Source organism: Daphnia magna, linkage group LG6 (assembly GCF_020631705.1).
Source record: "Daphnia magna isolate NIES linkage group LG6, ASM2063170v1.1, whole genome shotgun sequence".
Taxonomy (NCBI): domain Eukaryota; kingdom Metazoa; phylum Arthropoda; class Branchiopoda; order Diplostraca; family Daphniidae; genus Daphnia; species Daphnia magna.
This window is the reverse complement of record NC_059187.1, coordinates 9745460-9763846: the sequence shown is the minus strand read 5'-3', so window position 1 is coordinate 9763846 and position 18387 is coordinate 9745460. Positions and strand designations below refer to the sequence as shown.

The window sequence follows — 18387 nt, the reverse complement described above, 5'->3', positions numbered from 1 at the left end:
GTGGCAGATGATAGAAACAGTTTACAGACTATAGAGATCAGCGTCAAATTTTATAGACAGTTTACGATGTCATCTAGTGGTCAAAGTTGAGGACCACCGGAGGGATTTAAATAGACCTCGCCCTCAAAGAAAAAGAAGGAGGAGTCTGCTAAATATTGTATTCGTCGATCGATTATTATGCCGTTGCAACCAGCACCTCCAGCAGTTTCACCAACTATTTTGTTTGAGGGTAGCACATAGCAGAGAAAATGGAGGTCTTCAGAAATGGAAATTTCTCTGCTGATTCCCTGGTATTCGAAGTAACTTTCTTCGTTTTCGCCGTAAATTTCTTCATGCAACACTATATTTACATTGTTGCTTAAAATCTTTCAAAATCTTGTAAGTAGCTTGGAGGAAACCTGATCTGGTAGACATCGCACCACGCTTTGGAATATTGGAAACAATTTAATTGAGAGCATCGCGTTAATTTTGGTTTGATTACCAGGTTTTATTTATTTTTGTCTCTAACATGCACTTTGTTTTTGCTAAAAAAATTTAAATTAAAGAAGGCAGTTCTTCCCTGTATTATTTATCACAATGAAATTTTTGAAACTTTTACAGATATTATTAGGCATCACAACGATTTCCCACTAAATGTGTATATTTGTCTAATTTTTTTTTTTTTTCAGGCATTTGGGATGTTTTAATATGGTGTGTTGGCAAGGACATCTACATTCTGTGCTAGTGAGTGATGCCTCAAGAAGCCTGTCTTTTTTCACGAAGAAGTTGAGCTTTAAATATCGGCAAGACTCCTTTGGTTCAAATAATAAGGGTATAATATGAGTATGCAATTTTGATTTTCATTATATAGAAATTACAAAACCCACCATTGAAATAATGTTTGATTTGTTTTTAAATGTATGTGTAACAACCAATGGTCAATGGACAATGATTTTTACATGCGTCATTATGAGATTTTCCAGGCAGAAATTCTAGCAATTCAGCATTTGGTAATGTCCTTACTATTTTATTTAGTTAATTTTAGATGACATGCTGTATGTTTTATCAATTAAAATTTTTAATTCTTCTAATAGATTAACACAACTGTGAGCAAGGAATCAGCCTAGAGATTGAGAGCCTCAGCATATTAAACTAGCCCATATTCCAGTTGTAGCACAAAATTTGTACAATCGTGATTTTTCCGAAATACCTAAGAAAGTCAAGTAAATAAAGTTAAGTACGAGGCCTAAGTTAACGTCACGACAAAAGGTAAATGTCAAAAAGCAAGTCTTGAAGTTTTTACCTCTATTGAATAATTGGGATTGCCTGTTAGTATTTTTTTTTAAATATTTTTTTGTAAGTTTCTAACATTTTTGCAATCTTTAGGTGTTTTACAAGTGAAGAGCGTTTACGAGCAACCGAAAATTTGTTATCACTTCATGAAATCATCCATTTAAAGCGTTTTCTTACACATTGATGATGCAAGATAAGCTTCTCGCATTCGCTGAATTCCTTCCCCGCGGATTAAATATGCCATATTTAATTGATCCAAATCTAACTGGTGGGAATTAATGATGGAAATTTAACATTTATATATTCCTTTGCTAGTTCTGTCTTCTATCAGTCATAGAACGTTCTATGACTGCTTCTATCAGCTTCTATGTAGGGAAAAACCAATTAATTATCGGCGCTTTGTAAGATACGGCAATGATGCACGGTCTTCCGGTCCATCAGCTGACAGTCAAACCACATTGGATTTAGGAGCTATTTTCATCATCCAGGAATTATTATCACCTTGCTCTTAGACAGGAACCTGAAGCCTGAACAGTATGTTTTATTAATCTTAATGCTATATAAATTAATGTCCTAGTCTTACATTGTTTAGGTATTAAGGCTGGAATGTTAAGTACTCATCCGTGGGTGGAAATCTAATTGACAAATGTTCAAATTGGCCAAATATCTTGAGACAGAAAAAACATAGCATAAGTTTTGCAAAAAGGTATGTTAGATAAATGGAAAGAGGGTATTATCAAATCAATTCTCTAAATAGTTAAATATGTTTTAGGAAAAAGGAGCTTCTGGCAAGACTGTTTGACAAAAAAGTCTGGATTAGTTAAAACAAAAGTTTAGGGTGAAACTAAATGTAACTTTCACTTCAGAAAGTTAAAACCTGAAATACCCCCAAATTATTTTATCGTTTCTTTAAGTAAATTGAAACATAAATTGATAATCTTTTTTGTTTTTGTCACCAATTAATCTTGTTCTTTAGGGTACCCTATGTTGAAATGTGTTGCTGATGAAACATCCCCTTATAGGTAATTACATTAAGGTGTTACCTGCATTATGGCATTCCAGTAAGATCTTTACTCGTTTCGCTATTTTCCCCAACAGACTTCCATAAAGATGAAGTAAGAGCCTTAGGTCGCTAGCTCGATCTGCTCGCAGAATTACTAGAACGTCATATTCGTGGTAATAAAACTTAGAACGTCTGCAATATTAAATTTTTCACTATTTTAAAGGAAAGCTGCAAACATATTTTCAGCATTGTAAAAAAAAAGGCGTTCATTCCCTTCAACCAATTGTTAAACCCGCGAGGGTAAATAAACAAAAAATGTTCGCTTAAAATCAATACTATTTTCAAAGGATTTTTGAATTTTTAGTCTCGTAGGAATCTCCCTTACGCCACTTTAATGGTAGCTGACAGTGACTGTAATTATGGCCCAATTAGCCCATGGTTATCAAGAGCTGCCCTCTTGGTTCTCCGACCTAGAAACTTCCATCGTCAAAAGCTTCCAGGTTTGTTATGGTCGTAGAACAGCAGACGACGGAGGTGAGGAAGTAACGAAAACAAATAAGAAATTCATATATTTCGTTTGAAGTACGTACTACTCGATTTGAACAGTTGGCGGCGGAATTTTACCATCGGGCAGAACCCAAACGGTCGAAGCATTGAAAAATGATATCGGTGAGACGTAAGTGCTGATTCATATGATGGTTGATTATGCTGCCAACATGGCAGGAAAGGAGCGTACCTTGCTTAATTGGATTGAAATCGCGACGTCGGAAGAAGAGCGTCTTCTTCTGGAAGAGTTGTCCAGTTGCAACCAGAATGTTGCCACGCTACTGCTTATTCGCAATGTTGTTGTTCAGGTATAAGAGCTTCGCAATTTAGGCGTTTTGTTGGCGGAGTTTTATCAAAATTGTTCTCTTCCTTGCAGGGAGATTGCCGGATTTAAAGCTATGGCGTAGCACTGAGCTGTGATTAGACACAACCAATCTGGAATGTTCTAGCAACCTACGCCCTGAATTTCATATCTAAATATTGTATTTTATATTAATAGGTAAAAAAAAAGGTGGTGGATGGTTGCTTATTTATTTCGGTCTTATTTTTGAAACCTGACTGGAAAAAATTTCTGCTAGATAGCTATGTAGATTCTCCATCCAATTAGCGTTCGGAATCTGTTTTGGTATAGCGTCTTGGGTTTAAATCTTTACAGGATTGAAAGGCTAACTTTGTGGAATGCTTTATTTCGTTTACATCGCCTATACTTCAATAATTTACAAGTGGGGAGGAAATGTTGCCTTTAAGCAACTAGAAGGTATTGTGCGTGTATATATACGAATCATGGCAGAATGGGTGAGCATTGAATTTCGGCGTTGTATGTTTTTGTATCAAATCCCATCAGAGGTAAAAAGTAGGTAATATTTGCTGATTCGGTTTATTGACGTTATTCAATGACAGTTAACAAGCGTTTTAATAATTTACTTTGGGCTACTTCAAATTATTATCATAAGTTTGAACAAGTTACCTTTAAACTCCTTGTAAAAGTTAAAATTAAAATGTATGATTCATGGCTCAACGGTAGAGCATCGGAATGGTACGAAGAAGGTTTAGGTTGCGATTCCCAAAAGAGTCAAGTTACATTCTAATGTAAAATAATTCTGATTTACGAGTTACAAAACTCTTAAGTCTAAAAGTCCTATTCTACAACGGTGCTATAAATCGCATATACTGGAACATTACAACTTAGTTGAAGAATGTATAGTTGAACACACATTATGAAAATTAATACTATTCAATTTCTTATTTGTTGCTAACCCCACAATTAAAATAATTCTTATTTCAGTTTTCGTCTCCATAGATTGTATATTAGGATTTTATGTGCCTCTACATGTAATCCATCATGGACACTGGATTCCACTACACCTGAACGGGATTCGAACCCAAGGTATATCGTATACCAATCCACCGCTCTACCATTGAGCTATGAGAGTTACTACAATGAAATCTAAATCTATAGCATATTAAGGTAACTGTGCAAAGTTCTACATAGGGGATCAAATATCATTGGGGGGGATATAGGGGGGGTTGCCAGGAAGGTATCGCATCCGACTAGCAACTCGAAGGTCCGTGGTTCGATTCCACGTAGGTTCCTGATGTCCTGGGCCTTCCAACCTTCCCAGGGGTCTACCTTCCCAGGTGCCAGTCGGGTCGAGAAACTTCCCCATTACGAAGTAATGGGACGGATATTTTGGCAATCTTTAATACAATTCCCAATAATAAATTTTAATAAATTGTTCATTTCGATTTGTCGGCGTGACTGAGTACTTACTCAGTTGTTACTTGAACACTTTGCAATGGACTTTAACCATTGTCATCCCCAGCCGAGGGATCTCATACATAATGATTGGATCAATGTTAAGCGTATATCAGTTTGTAATATATATTCATTCAACTGAAACCGTTGAATAATTTATTAATTCGATTGACTTTTTCAGGATTTGAACCCTTTAATCTTTCGACGTACCGTGCCGATGCTCTACCACTGAGCTATAAGTCATATTAACATGCTGTCTACATTTTCTTGTTAATTGAGTTAACAAATTTGGACTTAGAATAATTTTTGTAGCATGATTCAACTCATTCAAGACAATTTCCTATTAACATGTCTATAATAAATCCATCTAATAGAATTGCAACACAATATTCCATAATTTAATATACTATACTTCCGACGGGATTTGAACCCGTAACCTTAGGATCCGTACACCAACGTTCCTGCCACAGAGCTATGATCCTTATGTGAACATCATTCAGGTTAGCACATAGTTTTACGGGCCTATAAAAATTGCCTTTATTATCTTTTCTTGCCTTCTAACATTAGTGCAAAATTAAATATAACTCATGGCTCAATGGTTGAGCATCGGCAATACACACCGAAAGTTTGGGGATCGATCCCCGAAAGAGTTAAAATTAAATTCTGTGAAACTACTTCAATTCACTGGATAATCCGATATATACAAAGATTGTATACAAAATTATTCTGCAGGTAAACAATACTCTGGTAAATATGAGATTCAACTATATACAACAGAATAACTACCAATTACAGGATTAAGATGTCATCGGCAACAATTCAAAGACAATTCGGGAATTCGCAGTATTAAAACTGCACATCAGTGGCCATCTCGGCAGTGTTTAGAGTCCAATCCTTAAAAGTGTAAATGTCAGGAATGCATAAAATGTGAACACAAAGAAAATAAAAAAGTCAAATTTTTCAAAATTAATGTAAAACAAAATTTGTATTGATAATTCTCCACATGATAAAATATTTTGCAACTTTTCAAAAGGTTAAATAACCATTTCAAAAATTGCTGTCAACCAAGGCAGGGGGAGACACTGCCTCAATTGACTCACCGGGGAGATTACCCAGTGCTTGGCTAAGAGAAGCCGGAAGAAGAGCTGAAGATTTGGAACATTTTTACAGGAGCGATTAACCTTTAATTCGGATTTGTGGGTAGCGACATAGCCCTCCATAAGCATTTCATCGAACTATGAGGACCCCCACGTCCCCTTTCCGGCCAGAGCCCTCCAAACCTCGATATATGTTGTTTTTATATATACCGTACAGTAGGGGCATGACCCCCTACGGGCTTATTATGAGTCAAGGGGAAACAGGGCCACAGAAAAGAAGAGAGCCCAGATATGCACTTCAATTTGTCTTTAATAAAATACCGTAACATGGGATAACGTTAATAAATCATGGATATTTCCAATCGCGCTTCCAATTAATTGTTTTAGCACCCAGCCTCAGTCAAAATCCTATTCTAATTCATTACGATTTGTAGTCTAAATTGAAGAAAAAAAACACGAGTTAGCATGAAATTTTTGCTGATACATCTACTTAATACAGCAAAATCCTTTCGGCATTTTTCTTATGATTTATTACCAGCACATTGTGGGATTTAGAATAAATATCCTGTCTACTGTGGTAAAAAAAATCCTTTCCTGTAAAAAAGAAAAGTAAGAAAATGGGTTTGTAATGTACAACATGCTGCTTGATAACAAACCTTGCTTGTCAACAACAAAACCAGCCACAAAAAATTTCATTCCTGTCTAGTTCAGTAAAAATTCAAATCCTTCCCTGTAGAAAAGAAAAGTAAGAAAATGGGGTTTGCAATGTACAGCGTGCTGTTTGATAACAAACCTTGCTTGTCAACAGCAAACCCATTAGCAACAAATTTCGTTTCCGAACGCTCTGACAAGTGCAAAAGGTGTATAATACTAATCCTGGAGTGAGGAATAGCCATGGGTTGTAAAACAACCAATTCAAGTCCATATCTCTTTCGCTATCGTTTGCTTCGCGTTCGTCTTGTGGAAGAGTGCTGGTGAAAATTCATCAACAGAGGTCCGACATTTTCAATGCTTCGACCGTTTGGGTTCTGCCCGATGGTAAAATTCCGCCGCCAACTGTTCAAATCGAGTATTAAGTACTCCAAACGAAAGATATATGAATTTCTTATTTGTTTCGTTATTTCCTCACCTCCGTCGTCTGCTGTTCTACGACCATAACAAACCTGGAAGCTTTTGACGATGAAAGTTTCTAGGTCGGAGAACCAAGAGGGCAGCTCTTGATAACCATGGGCTAATTAGGCCATAATTACAGTCGCTGTCAGCTACAATTAAAGTGGCGTAAGGGAGATTCCTACGAGACTAAAAATTCAAAAATCCTTTGAAAATAGTATTGATTTTAAGCGAACATTTTTTATTTATTTACCCTCGTGTTGACAATTGGTTGAAGGGAATAGACGCTCTTTTTTTTTTTTTTTTTTTTTTACAATGCTGAAAATATGTTTGCAGCTTTCCTTTAAAATGGTGAAAAATTTCGTATTGCAGACGTTCTAAGTTTGATTACCTCGGATATGACGTTCTAGTACTGTAATTCTGCGAGCAGACCGAGCTTGCGACCTAAGGCTCTTACTTTATCTTTATGTAAGCCTGTTGGGGAAAATTGCGAAAAGAATAAAGATCTTACTGGAATGCCATAATGCAGGTAACACCTTAATGCAATTACCTTTAAGGGGATGTTTCATCAGCAACACAGTTCGACATAAGGTACCCTAAAGAACAAGATTAATGGGTGGCAAAAAAAAAAAAGTAATGAATTTATGTTTCAATTTACTAATAGAAAACAATAAAATAATTTGGTGGTACTCCAGGTTTTAACTTTCTGAAGTAAAAGTTACATTTAGTTTCACCCTAAACTGTGGTTCTAACTAATCCAGACTCTTTTGTCGAACAGTCTTATCAGAAGCTCCTGTTTCCTAAAACATATTTAACTATTGGGTTAATTGATTTTTATAATAGCCTCTTTCTATTTATCTACCATACCTTTATGCAAAACTTGTGCTATGTTTTTTCTGTCTCAATTGATATTTGGCAACATTTGTCAATAAGATTTCCACCCACAGATGAGTACTCAACATTCCACAGCCTTAAAACCTAAACAATGTAAGACTAGGACATTAATTTATATAGCATTAAGATTGAATAAAAAATACTGTTCAGGTTTTGGGTTCCTGTCCAAGAGCAACGTGATAATTCCTGGATGATGAAAATAGCTCCTAAATCCAATGTGGTTAGACTCTCTGGTGAAAATTCATCAACAGAGGTCCGACATTTTCAATGCTTCGACCGTTTGGGTTCTGCCCGATGGTAAAATTCCGCCGCCAACTGTTCAAATCGAGTAGTACGTACTTCAAACGAAATATATGAATTTCTTATTTGTTTCCGTTACTTCCTCACCTCCGTCGTCTGCTGTTCTACGACCATAACAAACCTGGAATCTTTTGACGATGGAAGTTTCTAGGTCGGAGAACCAAGAGGACAGCTCTTGATAACCATGGGCTAATTGGGCCATAATAACAGTCACTGTCAGCTACAATTAAAGTGGCGTAAGGGAGATTCCTACGAGACTAAAAATTCAAAAATCCTTTTGAAAATAGTATTGATTTTAAGCGAACATTTTTTATTTATTTACCCTCGTGAGTTAACAATTGGTTGAAGGGAATGAACGCCTTTTTTTTTTTACAATGCTGAAAATATGTTTGCAGCTTTCCTTTGAATAGTGAAAAATTTAATATTGCAGACGTTTTAAGTTTATTACCACGAATATGACGTTCTAGTAATTCTGTGAGCAGACCGAGCTTGCGACCTAAGGCTCTTACTTCATCTTTATGGAAGTTTGTTGGGGAAAATAGCAAAACGAGTAAAGATCTTACTGGAATGCCATAATGCAGGTAACACCTTAATGTAATTACCTTTAAGGGGATGTTTCATCAGCAAATTCGACATTTCAACATAGGGTACCCTAAAGAACAAGATTAATTGGTGGCAAAAACAAAAGAGTATTATCAATTTATGTTTCAATTTACTTAAAGAAAACGATAAAATAATTTGGGGGTACTTCAGGTTTTAACTTTCTGAAGTGAAAGTTACACTTAGTTTCACCCTGAACTTTGGTTCTAACTAATCCAGACTTTTTTGTTGAACAGTCTTGCCAGAAGCTTCTTTTTCCTAAAACATATTTAACTATTTAGTGAATTGATTTTATAATACCCTCTTTCCATTTATCTAACATACCTTTTTGCAAAACTTGTGCTATGTTTTTCTGTCTCAAGATATTTGGCCAATTTGAACATTTGTCAATTAGATTTCCACCCACGGATGAGTACTTAACATTCCAGCCTTAATACCTATACAATGTAAGACTAGGACATTAATTTATATAGCATTAATATTAATAAAAAATACTGTTCAGGCTTTGGGTTCCTGTCCAAGAGCAAGGTGATAATTCTTGGATGATGAATATAGCTCCGAAATCCGATGTGGTTTGGCTCTCAGCTGATGGACCGGAAGACCGTGCATCATTGCCGTATCTTACAAAGCGCCGATAATTAATTGGTTATTCCCTGCATAGAAGCTGATAGAAGCAGTCATAGAACGTTCTATGACTGATAGAAGACAGAACTAGCAAAGGAATATATAAATGTTAAATTTCCATCATCAATTCCCACCAGTTAGATTTGGATCAATTAAATATGTCATATTTAATCAGCGGGGAAGGAATTCAGCGAATGCGAGAAGCTTATCTTGCATCATCAATGTGTAAGAAAACGCTTTAAATGGATGATTTCATGAAGTGATAACAAATTTTCGGTTGCTCGTAAACGCTCTTCACTTGTAAAACACCTAAAGATTGCAAAAATGTTAGAAACTTACAAAAAAATATTTAAAAAAAATACTAACAGGCAATCCCAATTCTTCAATAGAGGTAAAAACTTCAAGACTTGCTTTTTGACATTTACCTTTTGTCGTGACGTTAACTTAGGCCTCGTACTTAACTTTATTTACTTGACTTTCTTAGGTATTTCGGAAAAATCCCGATTGTACAAATTTTGTGCTACAACTGGAATATGGGCTAGTTTAATAGGCTGAGGCTCTCAATCTCTAGGCTGATTCCTTGCTCACAGTTGTGTTAATCTATTAGAAGAATTAAAAATTTTAATTGATAAAACATACAGCATGTCATCTAAAATTAACTAAATAAAATAGTAAGGACATTACCAAATGCTGAATTGCTAGAAATTCTGCCTGGAAAATCTCATAATGACGCATGTAAAAATCATTGTCCATTGACCATTGGTTGTTACACATACATTTAAAAACAAATCAAACATTATTTCAATGGTGGGTTTTGTAATTTCTATATAATGAAAATCAAAATTGCATACTCATATTATACCCTTATTATTTGAACCAAAGGAGTCTTGCCGATATTTAAAGCTCAACTTCTTCGTGAAAAAAGACAGGCTTCTTGAGGCATCACTCACTAGCACAGAATGTAGATGTCCTTGCCAACACACCATATTAAAACATCCCAAATGCCTGAAAAAAAAAAAAATTAGACAAATATACACATTTAGTGGGAAATCGTTGTGATGCCTAATAATATCTGTAAAAGTTTCAAAAATTTCATTGTGATAAATAATACAGGGAAGAACTGCCTTCTTTAACTTTAAATTTTTTAGCAAAAACAAAGTGCATGTTAGAGACAAAAATAAATAAAACCTGGTAATCAAACCAAAATTAACGCGATGCTCTCAATTAAATTGTTTCCAATATTCCAAAGCGTGGTGCGATGTCTACCAGATCAGGTTTCCTCCAAGCTACTTACAAGATTTTGAAAGATTTTAAGCAACAATGTAAATATAGTGTTGCATGAAGAAATTTACGGCGAAAACGAAGAAAGTTACTTCGAATACCAGGGAATCAGCAGAGAAATTTCCATTTCTGAAGACCTCCATTTTCGCTGCTATGTACTACCCTCAAACAAAATAGTTGGTGAAACTGCTGGAGGTGCTGGTTGCAACGGCATAATAATCGATCGACGAATACAATATTTAGCAGACTCCTCCTTCTTTTTCTTTGAGGGCGAGGTCTATTTAAATCCCTCCGGTGGTCCACAACTTTGACCACTAGATGACATCGTAAACTGTCTATAAAATTTGACGCTGATCTCTATAGTCTGTAAACTGTTTCTATCATCTGCCACTAGATGTCAGATGCTGGGCGGCATATCGTTCGGTAATAGGCGCAAGAAAATACCTGATTGCAATAGCAAACAGCTTTAGCAAATAGTTTTAACTTTTAGAAATAACATGGGAAAATGAAAATAGTAAAGCTGGAGGACTGATTAAGTGATTATATAACTGGGTTAGACCAGGGTTGGGCGACTAATAACATGTGGATGAGGGGACGAAAAATGGCACTCAACAATGGCCATAGTTTGAATTAGACTAGCACAAAAAAAAACGTTAACAAAAAGGGACAAATTAATGATGAACGGGGTTCTCACGATGGTGAGGGCTGATTTGGACTATGGAGCCCATATACTGAGCCTCGTCTTCCCAAACACTGAATATGAAATGGTTGCCGTGATTATTCGTTGTTTTCTCTTCTTTTGGGTACCCACTTTAACAGCTAGTGTCCGGTATACTGAGTCTTTCTGGTAGCTCATACCTGAATGGGCAAAATATATAAATTGATGTTCAAAACATGCATATTGAATTTGCGAATAATTGAGTAAATCCATGACGTTAAGTACAACTTAGCATACATGACAATGCTCGTGCATTCCGAACACACCAAGATTAACTTCAACATTTTATGGTAGATATCTATTATTAAAGAATAGTTCCATTAACGATAATTTTCCAAACGTTCACGTACTATTTCCTAAAAATGAAAATCAAATGTTACGTGGTACCCTAGGAAACAATATGCTACTGCTTTCATCGGCGTCTTTGAGTTTCATGGAGGACTTCTTCCAATACGATTCAAATCTTTGCGCACAAGCTGTCAAGAAGAAAGGTGGGTAGTTCCTGTGAATCTTGTTGCTGGTATTCTGAAAACTGTGGCCGACTTGCAACCAAACAAAAATATTTGATATGTATTCATAGATAAGTTTAAAAACCTATCCTTTTCTATGCAAGTAAACAGTATGCCTTGACGTCATCGGAGGGAATGCATGGTGTTGGCCATACCACATAGCTTTTGATACGTCAGCAAAACATTTTTCAATTTCAACTTGATTGCCTAGAAAACTTTCCTTTTTTAAAGCAGCACAATTTCACGTTTACTTTAGTTCTTACAGTGATGAATAAGAAGCTCCTGCAGTTGACCTGTAAATGAAAAAGTATAGTAACAATTGGAAGAATACACTTTGTAACCACAAACATCTATGGCTATCATTTAGAATATGATGTCTTTCTTTCTTGGTCATGTTCCTTCCTTTATTGGTTTGTACTTCAGCTACCAAACTTTTGTTTTCCATTTGACTTATTTATTCCTGGATTGCCTGTTTTTTTCAGTGGATAAGTTTTCATAAGCTCAATTGCCTGATTTTATCCATAGATGAATGTTTCTATTGTGCCATTTTACCTATTAATTACCTAACAGATCATTTTTTCTAAATTTCCTCACTTGTGTTTTCTCAGTCTCAGGATATTTGTCAAATTTAAGCATGGTCAAGTAGATTCTACCTACAGATAGCCGGTCAACATCGCATAGTCAACAACCTAATAAAAATACAACAAGTAGACATTACCAAGCCTGCCATAACCAACTGAACAAAAATTGTTTGCAGGTTAATCAAAATACTTTAAAGGCTATTGGTTCCTGTCCATGAACAAGTTGGTAAATCTAAACAAGTGATCTGGTTCAGGTACAAAGTACAAAACCAATATCTTCTGTCAACCTCTGTGAGAACTAAATTAGCATGCTTTTCCGGTTAACAAGAGGGATCTCCATCTTTGTTGGGATTCCCTTTATCCCATCCAGGACATGGTTTTTTAAAATTGAACCGATAGACGTCAATAAAATACCTCTCTTTATCCCAAATCAACTTGAGAAACATTAAAGGCTTTTCATTAAACACGCCACTTGAAAATAGGAAAAGTTCTTTATATGATTTTGGAAAAGTCTATCTATCTAACTTCTTTTGTTACTCTGTGCGGGTTCATTTATGACTCATCACTCATGTATGCCCTATGTACCCTGGTTGGTTCACGACATGGGGGGAATCGTCTGTCGTTGTGTCTAATTTAGGAAATAGCAGTCAGAGCCTCCAGCGGGTGTGTGATGAATGCAACCAATCAGGAAACATTTTTGAAAACTTCAACAGCCAATCACAACAGTGATAAGGGAAACGACGAGCAGACGACACCAGAAAAATTTAAGCTTGAAAAGAAACCACTGACAATGGCCGTTGAATAACTCAGTTTCTCTCGATAGATGACTCTGACTCTGGTTTGATTTAGAGTGCGTTGGTGGCGCTCGTGCTCAACTGTCTATATTGGACAAGAGACGCTGATCTGTGTAATCCATGAGACTGTTTGTATCGTCTAACGCAGCAGATGGCAGCACAGCTGGGAGGGGTAGCGGAAGTAAATAGCTTTAGCAAATAGCTTTAACTTTTAGAAATAGCATATAGAAATAGCAATAGCTAAGGAATTGATTGTATAGCTGGGTTACAGGGTTGATTGATTGATGACTTGAGGATGAGAGGACGAAAAATAGCACTAAATAATTACCATAAATAATTGCCATAGAGATATTTCCAGCGCTGCGTATCTCTCTGCCCGCATTCCTATAACTTCGAACTAGTTCTTATTTTTTTCTTCAAAAAACGAAACAAAAACTTTTTTTTCTATTCATCAGTGAAGAGTGGTTTCTATCCTTTTTATCTTGCGCAGGTTGGGCGAGAAAAAAAGAAAAAAAAGGAACCGCGGTCTTATCGGATAAACGGCTATTTTGGATGCGTTTCCGTTTCAGTAGACGTACACACACTATTTTTTCCTCAAGACTGTTCAGACCTCGAACGTCTTGCAAGGCAGTAATTATTGGAATGCTATTCATTGAAGAGCACCCAAAGGTCCATCAATATCATCTTACAGCCACAACGGTTTGCATTTTCAAAATCTTTAGTCCTTTTGATAACTATGCAACCAACAATCGACGTTTCTTGAGAACATGGAACCAATTATCCACAGATAAAATTATTTCTTGTATTGTTATGCCTGTAAGATTACCTAGCTTTTGAATAATGTGAAACCTTTTGTGCGACGAGGGAGGGGGGGGGGGATTTTATAAGACTCGTCCAACAGAAGGAAGTGCATTAGATGTTGAAATCTACTCGGATTTAAATCTCACCATGTGCATAGCAGACGTTTGAATGTACATCATTACTTCTTCAGGAATAAAAGGCATTTGTTGTCGGTAATCGACCATTTGCTTGTCCAGTTTTTTCACTTGCTCTTCAACAATCTGAAAATAAAAGAAATGAACCAAGCAAATTAAACTTTCGATTAACGACATAATTTTTTTTTTTAATCCAGAAATTACCAGGTGATAGGTTTTGGCAACAACTTTCAAAATGAATTGAGCTTCCCTCAAACCAGCTCCGACAAGTCCGAGGACGGATTCCGAGCCGGAGGGTTTTCCTGCAGTGTTTCCTGTTACGGTGTTGACGGCCGGAAGGTCTTGTACAACAACACCTTGTACCAACATTCCTTGCACCGCCTCTGAACGACTGCCTAACATGGCGAAAATTTCTTGGAAAGTTTTGTTGGCTAAAAATTCATCTGCAATCTAGAATCGGAAAGGCAAAAATGAGGAGTGTTAAAAAGACTTTCCTTCGTCATTGAAGGAAATTCCACGAATTCTTATTACGCCGTGGAGGACGCTAGGTAGCGTGGAGAGCCACTCGATGATGTGCACGAAAGCTTCGTCCTTCATTAGTTCGCTAATGACATCAGCAATGATTTGCTCGAGATTGAGAGCCGACATTCTGGCATTAGAATCGATTGACATCATTAATCCGGTGGATGGATGCAAAGCTGATATTTTTTGCTCGGCTTCGGCCACTTCGGCTTCCAAGTAATGGATTGTTTGTTCATTGGGCCAGCGAGTTCTGTTTATAATCAGGGAAGAATGTGATTGGAATCTAAACGATGTTATGTCAAGCTTTTTATTTTACCTTCTAGATGATGATTTAACGGCTGAATCGATGAAATCTTTGGCAATTGTGTATGATTCTCGTGTGATCTCATTTATTTGGGTGATCTGCTTGAGCAAGTGATCTGCCAAGCGATCAACGATGACGTCTTCTATTTCGGAACGAATTGTGCCTGGAAGATGTACCTGTTGTTCCAGTGCTCGATGAATGCCAACCTGGATGGCCGTTCGCACACTCCGAGCGGACCAATCTGTTAGCAATGAACGTGTGACGTTAGGCAACTGTGGTTTACATTAAGCAATTTCACGAAAGTGAATAAGAGTCAAACAGTTTAGATTTACGAAGCTAGATGGCTTCCAAATGTCAAAAAGCAAATTTTATTCGAAAAGAAGCAAAGATAGATTATCTTTCTGACGACAGATGGCTTCAAAAGGTAAAAAATCACATTAAATCAAGATAGGTTATCTCCAAAATGCCACGCCAGGTGTTTTTTCAATTTTCTTATCTGCGTTTCGTATTTAAAAAAAAATGTCGAAACAGGTTTGAAGCAAAAGAATTTACATGGCCAGTGTAAATGACCTGAATAACCAATAATATCTGGTTTCAGAAAAAACATCAAGGACGAGAGAGAAATTTTCAATGAGGAACCAAACCGGGAAATTCAACCAATGGCGTGCAAGTTAAAAGCCGAAGGCTTGAATAATTTGACAATACGAAAATGTTGCCCAAGGGAACTTAATAGAGTATAGTAGTAGTAGTAGCAATAGCATGACTACACTTACGTTGATTGACCGCTCCCGCACTGCCGAACACGACAGCAAAGCATATAGTCGTGGCTAGAATCAAGTCGATACGCATAATGTTGATGTTGTCACAAACTTGGGAAGCTGCAAAGGAAAACACTGTAACACTGAAGACAACAACGAATTACATTTTATAACCATAACAGCTGGGATATGCGTAATCTGACATTTATCAGTCCGGTTATCTGTGCACGTTATACCAACACGTCATTTCCTCCTGACAGGTTGTTGTTCGTTTCATTACTTTTTTTCGTCAGTCCGGTAAGGTTTCTTCTGCAATATCGTTTTATATTACTTCACCGTCATGTGTCATGCAGTTTACTATAATTGTGACATGATTTTCAGTGTCTAATGGAACATTGTTATCTCTTTTGCTGGTCACACGACGGCGCGTAGCAGCAATTATAGTTGTCTTCTAGAAATTGCTCGATCATGATACACGAGGTATTGTTGAGTACGGAAGTGAAGCTACAGCGCTTCGAAAGTGAAAATTATCTTTATAATAATAATTTTTATGTCCATTCAGAGGTCTTTTTTTTTCTTTCAATTTTACCCTTTTGTTTTTGTTGTGTAATTACTCTGTTGGAACGACGATGAAAATTTGTCTGATGATTCGTGACAATGTCGTTCTTATTCCTGACGGTGAAACCATCACACGAAAAATTTCCCTTCGGTTCTATAAAAAAAAAGAAAAAAATTATAATAATCAAAACGATCAACAACTGCCAACAAATGGCAAAGCATTTTGAATTCAAGGATTTAGTAGTTCAATGAATTTGCGTTAAAAAATTACATGCCATCAACATCAAGGAGAGAGTTGAAAACAAAAATGCTCGTAAAGGACTAAGTTAATGCTGGCGGAGCAAAACTCAAACTTGTTTCAACCTTCACTTTGTGTTTTTTGGCTACACACTCGAAAAAAACCGGATTTGATTGCCAAAAGCTTAAGAATATGTGGCCAAAGTGCATTTTTTTTTTTTTTGTGGGCTAAATGAAAGCTATTTTCAAACGCCTTACGAGCCTTACTGGTTTAGGCCATCAAGGTTTACGGCAAGAGTTCCGGACTATTTTTTTTTTCAGACGATAACAAAATTTTTTTTTTTTTATATATCTTAAAAAACAGGAAATGCAATCTCTTGCAATTCACGAATTGAAAAACTGGAAATGAAAGAAAATAAACTATTAGGACTATCCAGACTTTTAAATACCTTTTGTTTCTCTTAAATTCTAAATGGTCAAGAAACAAGTCCTCTCCTTCTCCAGACACACACACACACAAAGAAAAAGATAACTAAAAATACAAAATTGTTTGCCTAAGGCACCGAGGATCGCACCACTTTCACTCTATCAGCTTTTGCCAAACGCAAATTTGCGTTTGAACCGTTCCCTAATTTTTTTTTTACCTTTTCATATAACCGTAGAGGAATGGGCAGCAACCCCGGGCCTAATTACCTTATCCTTAACCCATTTCTTTACTATGTTTAATTTTATTTTTTTGGGGGGGTGGGGGAGTTTGTCAACTTCGCAAAGTGCTGTCAAAATGTGTTCGTTCCTTCGGGGGCGCTTTATTTCGTCCAACGTGACAACACGGCTATAAAATCTGCAGAAAAAATGGCCGCAGGAATGGCGACCAACAAAAAAAAAATAACGATCAGTTTTTACTAGCGTATCGACCATTATCAGCAAAACGAGATGGAAATAGAGTTGCAATCATTGATCATAGAGTATGACTGCGCTGATTCTATAGAGGTTTTGGAATGTCTTATAGGCTATATTTTGTATAGTTTGAAAATGAAAAGCGCACACACGGCTGCCCTTTTGTTTGGCGCTATTTATCAAGGGCGATTGGGCAGTTCCACCTTTGGCAACCGACGTCTAGTCGCCCGCAGAAACGTGAAACACGCGTTCAACGCATGTCCGCACGCCGAAAAACCAGAAACTAATTCCCAACGCTTTTTTCTTTTTTCTTTTTCTTTTCGAGTGTATATACCATACAGAAGCATCGAAGGCAAAAATCCAGTTTCAATTGCCTTACTATGTAGAACCTTGAATGCAACGAATTTCTACCGATACACGTCGCCTTCGGGATTGATTTTTATTCGGGAGCGCTGCTATAGTTGTTTGCTTTTCTTTCATATCATCCTCATGCATTTGCTCTATATAGACATGCACCTATAAAAAATGGGCTGCTGTTTGACCAATGAGAAGAAAACAAAACTTCCGCCTTACTAGAAGAAGACAAAAAAAAAAAAAAAAAAAAAATGATTCCAAAAAGACCCGTAGTGCCTTCTGAACTGGTTCACCAAGAGTTACAGACTGGTTGGCGGTCACTACACTTCGCCAAGTGCCAAGCCAACGATTGGGCCGGCATATCTTTATTGTGCGCGGGACTCAGTAGACGTTGCACGTATATACAGTCCCCTCCTTTTTTTTTTTTTGTTTGAAAGTATCACGTGTTATTGCGGAGCTTGTTAATTCATCCGATATCGACTGTGTTGACAGTTTGAATTTGCATCTTCTTGTTTACAGTCGCTCTGGCAGTCGATGTGCGCAACTTCCGCCCCGACTGATGATCATGTTACTCACAGAGAACAGTAAGTTGTAAATTTGAAAGCTTTTTATAGTTTGTTTGGAATTCTTTCAAAAATAACACATTGTATGTGGACGGACTCAGGCATGTTGCTGGTGTTGTTGTGTTTCATGACGCTCGTCGGACTGATGGTCGTCATTAAAGCCTGTTGCCAATC

General features: G+C 36.8%; 1 protein-coding gene and 3 long non-coding RNA genes across 34 annotated transcripts; 2 read left to right on the top strand and 2 right to left on the bottom strand.

Moving 5' to 3' along the window:
• Positions 1-89: 89 nt before the first annotated feature.
• Positions 90-3345, top strand: LOC116924197. 22 transcript variants are annotated; one of them, XR_006647544.1, is made up of 12 exons: positions 93-320; positions 387-484; positions 669-989; positions 1074-1307; positions 1366-1806; positions 1865-1978; positions 2045-2185; positions 2249-2294; positions 2371-2575; positions 2640-2809; positions 2882-3129; positions 3198-3345. It is a non-coding gene; the product is annotated as an uncharacterized LOC116924197 (long non-coding RNA). The 22 variants fall into 22 exon arrangements; XR_006647545.1 differs by having other exon boundaries at positions 94-320; positions 1074-1248; XR_006647542.1 differs by having other exon boundaries at positions 94-320; positions 1074-1540; positions 1604-1806.
• A 2621-nt stretch (positions 3346-5966) lies between these two features.
• Positions 5967-8617, bottom strand: LOC116924314. Of its 10 annotated transcripts, XR_006647567.1 has the most exons (13): positions 8581-8617; positions 8427-8492; positions 8301-8355; positions 8066-8235; positions 7822-7993; positions 7652-7762; positions 7335-7584; positions 7038-7258; positions 6804-6973; positions 6468-6730; positions 6331-6404; positions 6210-6268; positions 5967-6109 (listed from the first exon to the last, which is right to left on the bottom strand). It is a non-coding gene; the product is annotated as an uncharacterized LOC116924314 (long non-coding RNA). The 10 variants fall into 10 exon arrangements; XR_006647563.1 differs by having other exon boundaries at positions 8301-8492; XR_006647569.1 differs by lacking the exon at positions 8581-8617 and having other exon boundaries at positions 7335-7441; positions 7507-7584; positions 8301-8574.
• A 5250-nt stretch (positions 8618-13867) lies between these two features.
• Positions 13868-15777, bottom strand: LOC116924363. Its single transcript, XM_032930905.2, has 5 exons — positions 15620-15777; positions 14859-15087; positions 14552-14792; positions 14225-14470; positions 13868-14146 (listed from the first exon to the last, which is right to left on the bottom strand). The coding sequence occupies exons 1-5, from the start codon at positions 15693-15695 to the stop codon at positions 14012-14014; spliced, it is 927 nt and encodes a 308-aa protein (XP_032786796.2). The 5' UTR covers positions 15696-15777; the 3' UTR covers positions 13868-14011.
• On the top strand, positions 15759-16837 carry LOC123473638. Its single transcript, XR_006647573.1, has 2 exons — positions 15759-15901; positions 15986-16837. It is a non-coding gene; the product is annotated as an uncharacterized LOC123473638 (long non-coding RNA).
• Positions 16838-18387: the final 1550 nt, after the last annotated feature.

Bases quoted from the DNA above. Each gene is read 5' to 3' on its own strand.
- LOC116924363 (XM_032930905.2), bottom strand. From the start codon at position 15,695: ATGCGTATCGACTTGATTCTAGCCACGACTATATGCTTTGCTGTCGTG. The intron at 14,793-14,858 runs GTAAAATAAAAA...GATTATAAACAG, and splicing joins GTTAAATCATCATCTAGAAG to AACTCGCTGGCCCAATGAAC. The intron at 14,147-14,224 runs GTAATTTCTGGA...TTTTATTTTCAG, and splicing joins TTGCCAAAACCTATCACCTG to ATTGTTGAAGAGCAAGTGAA.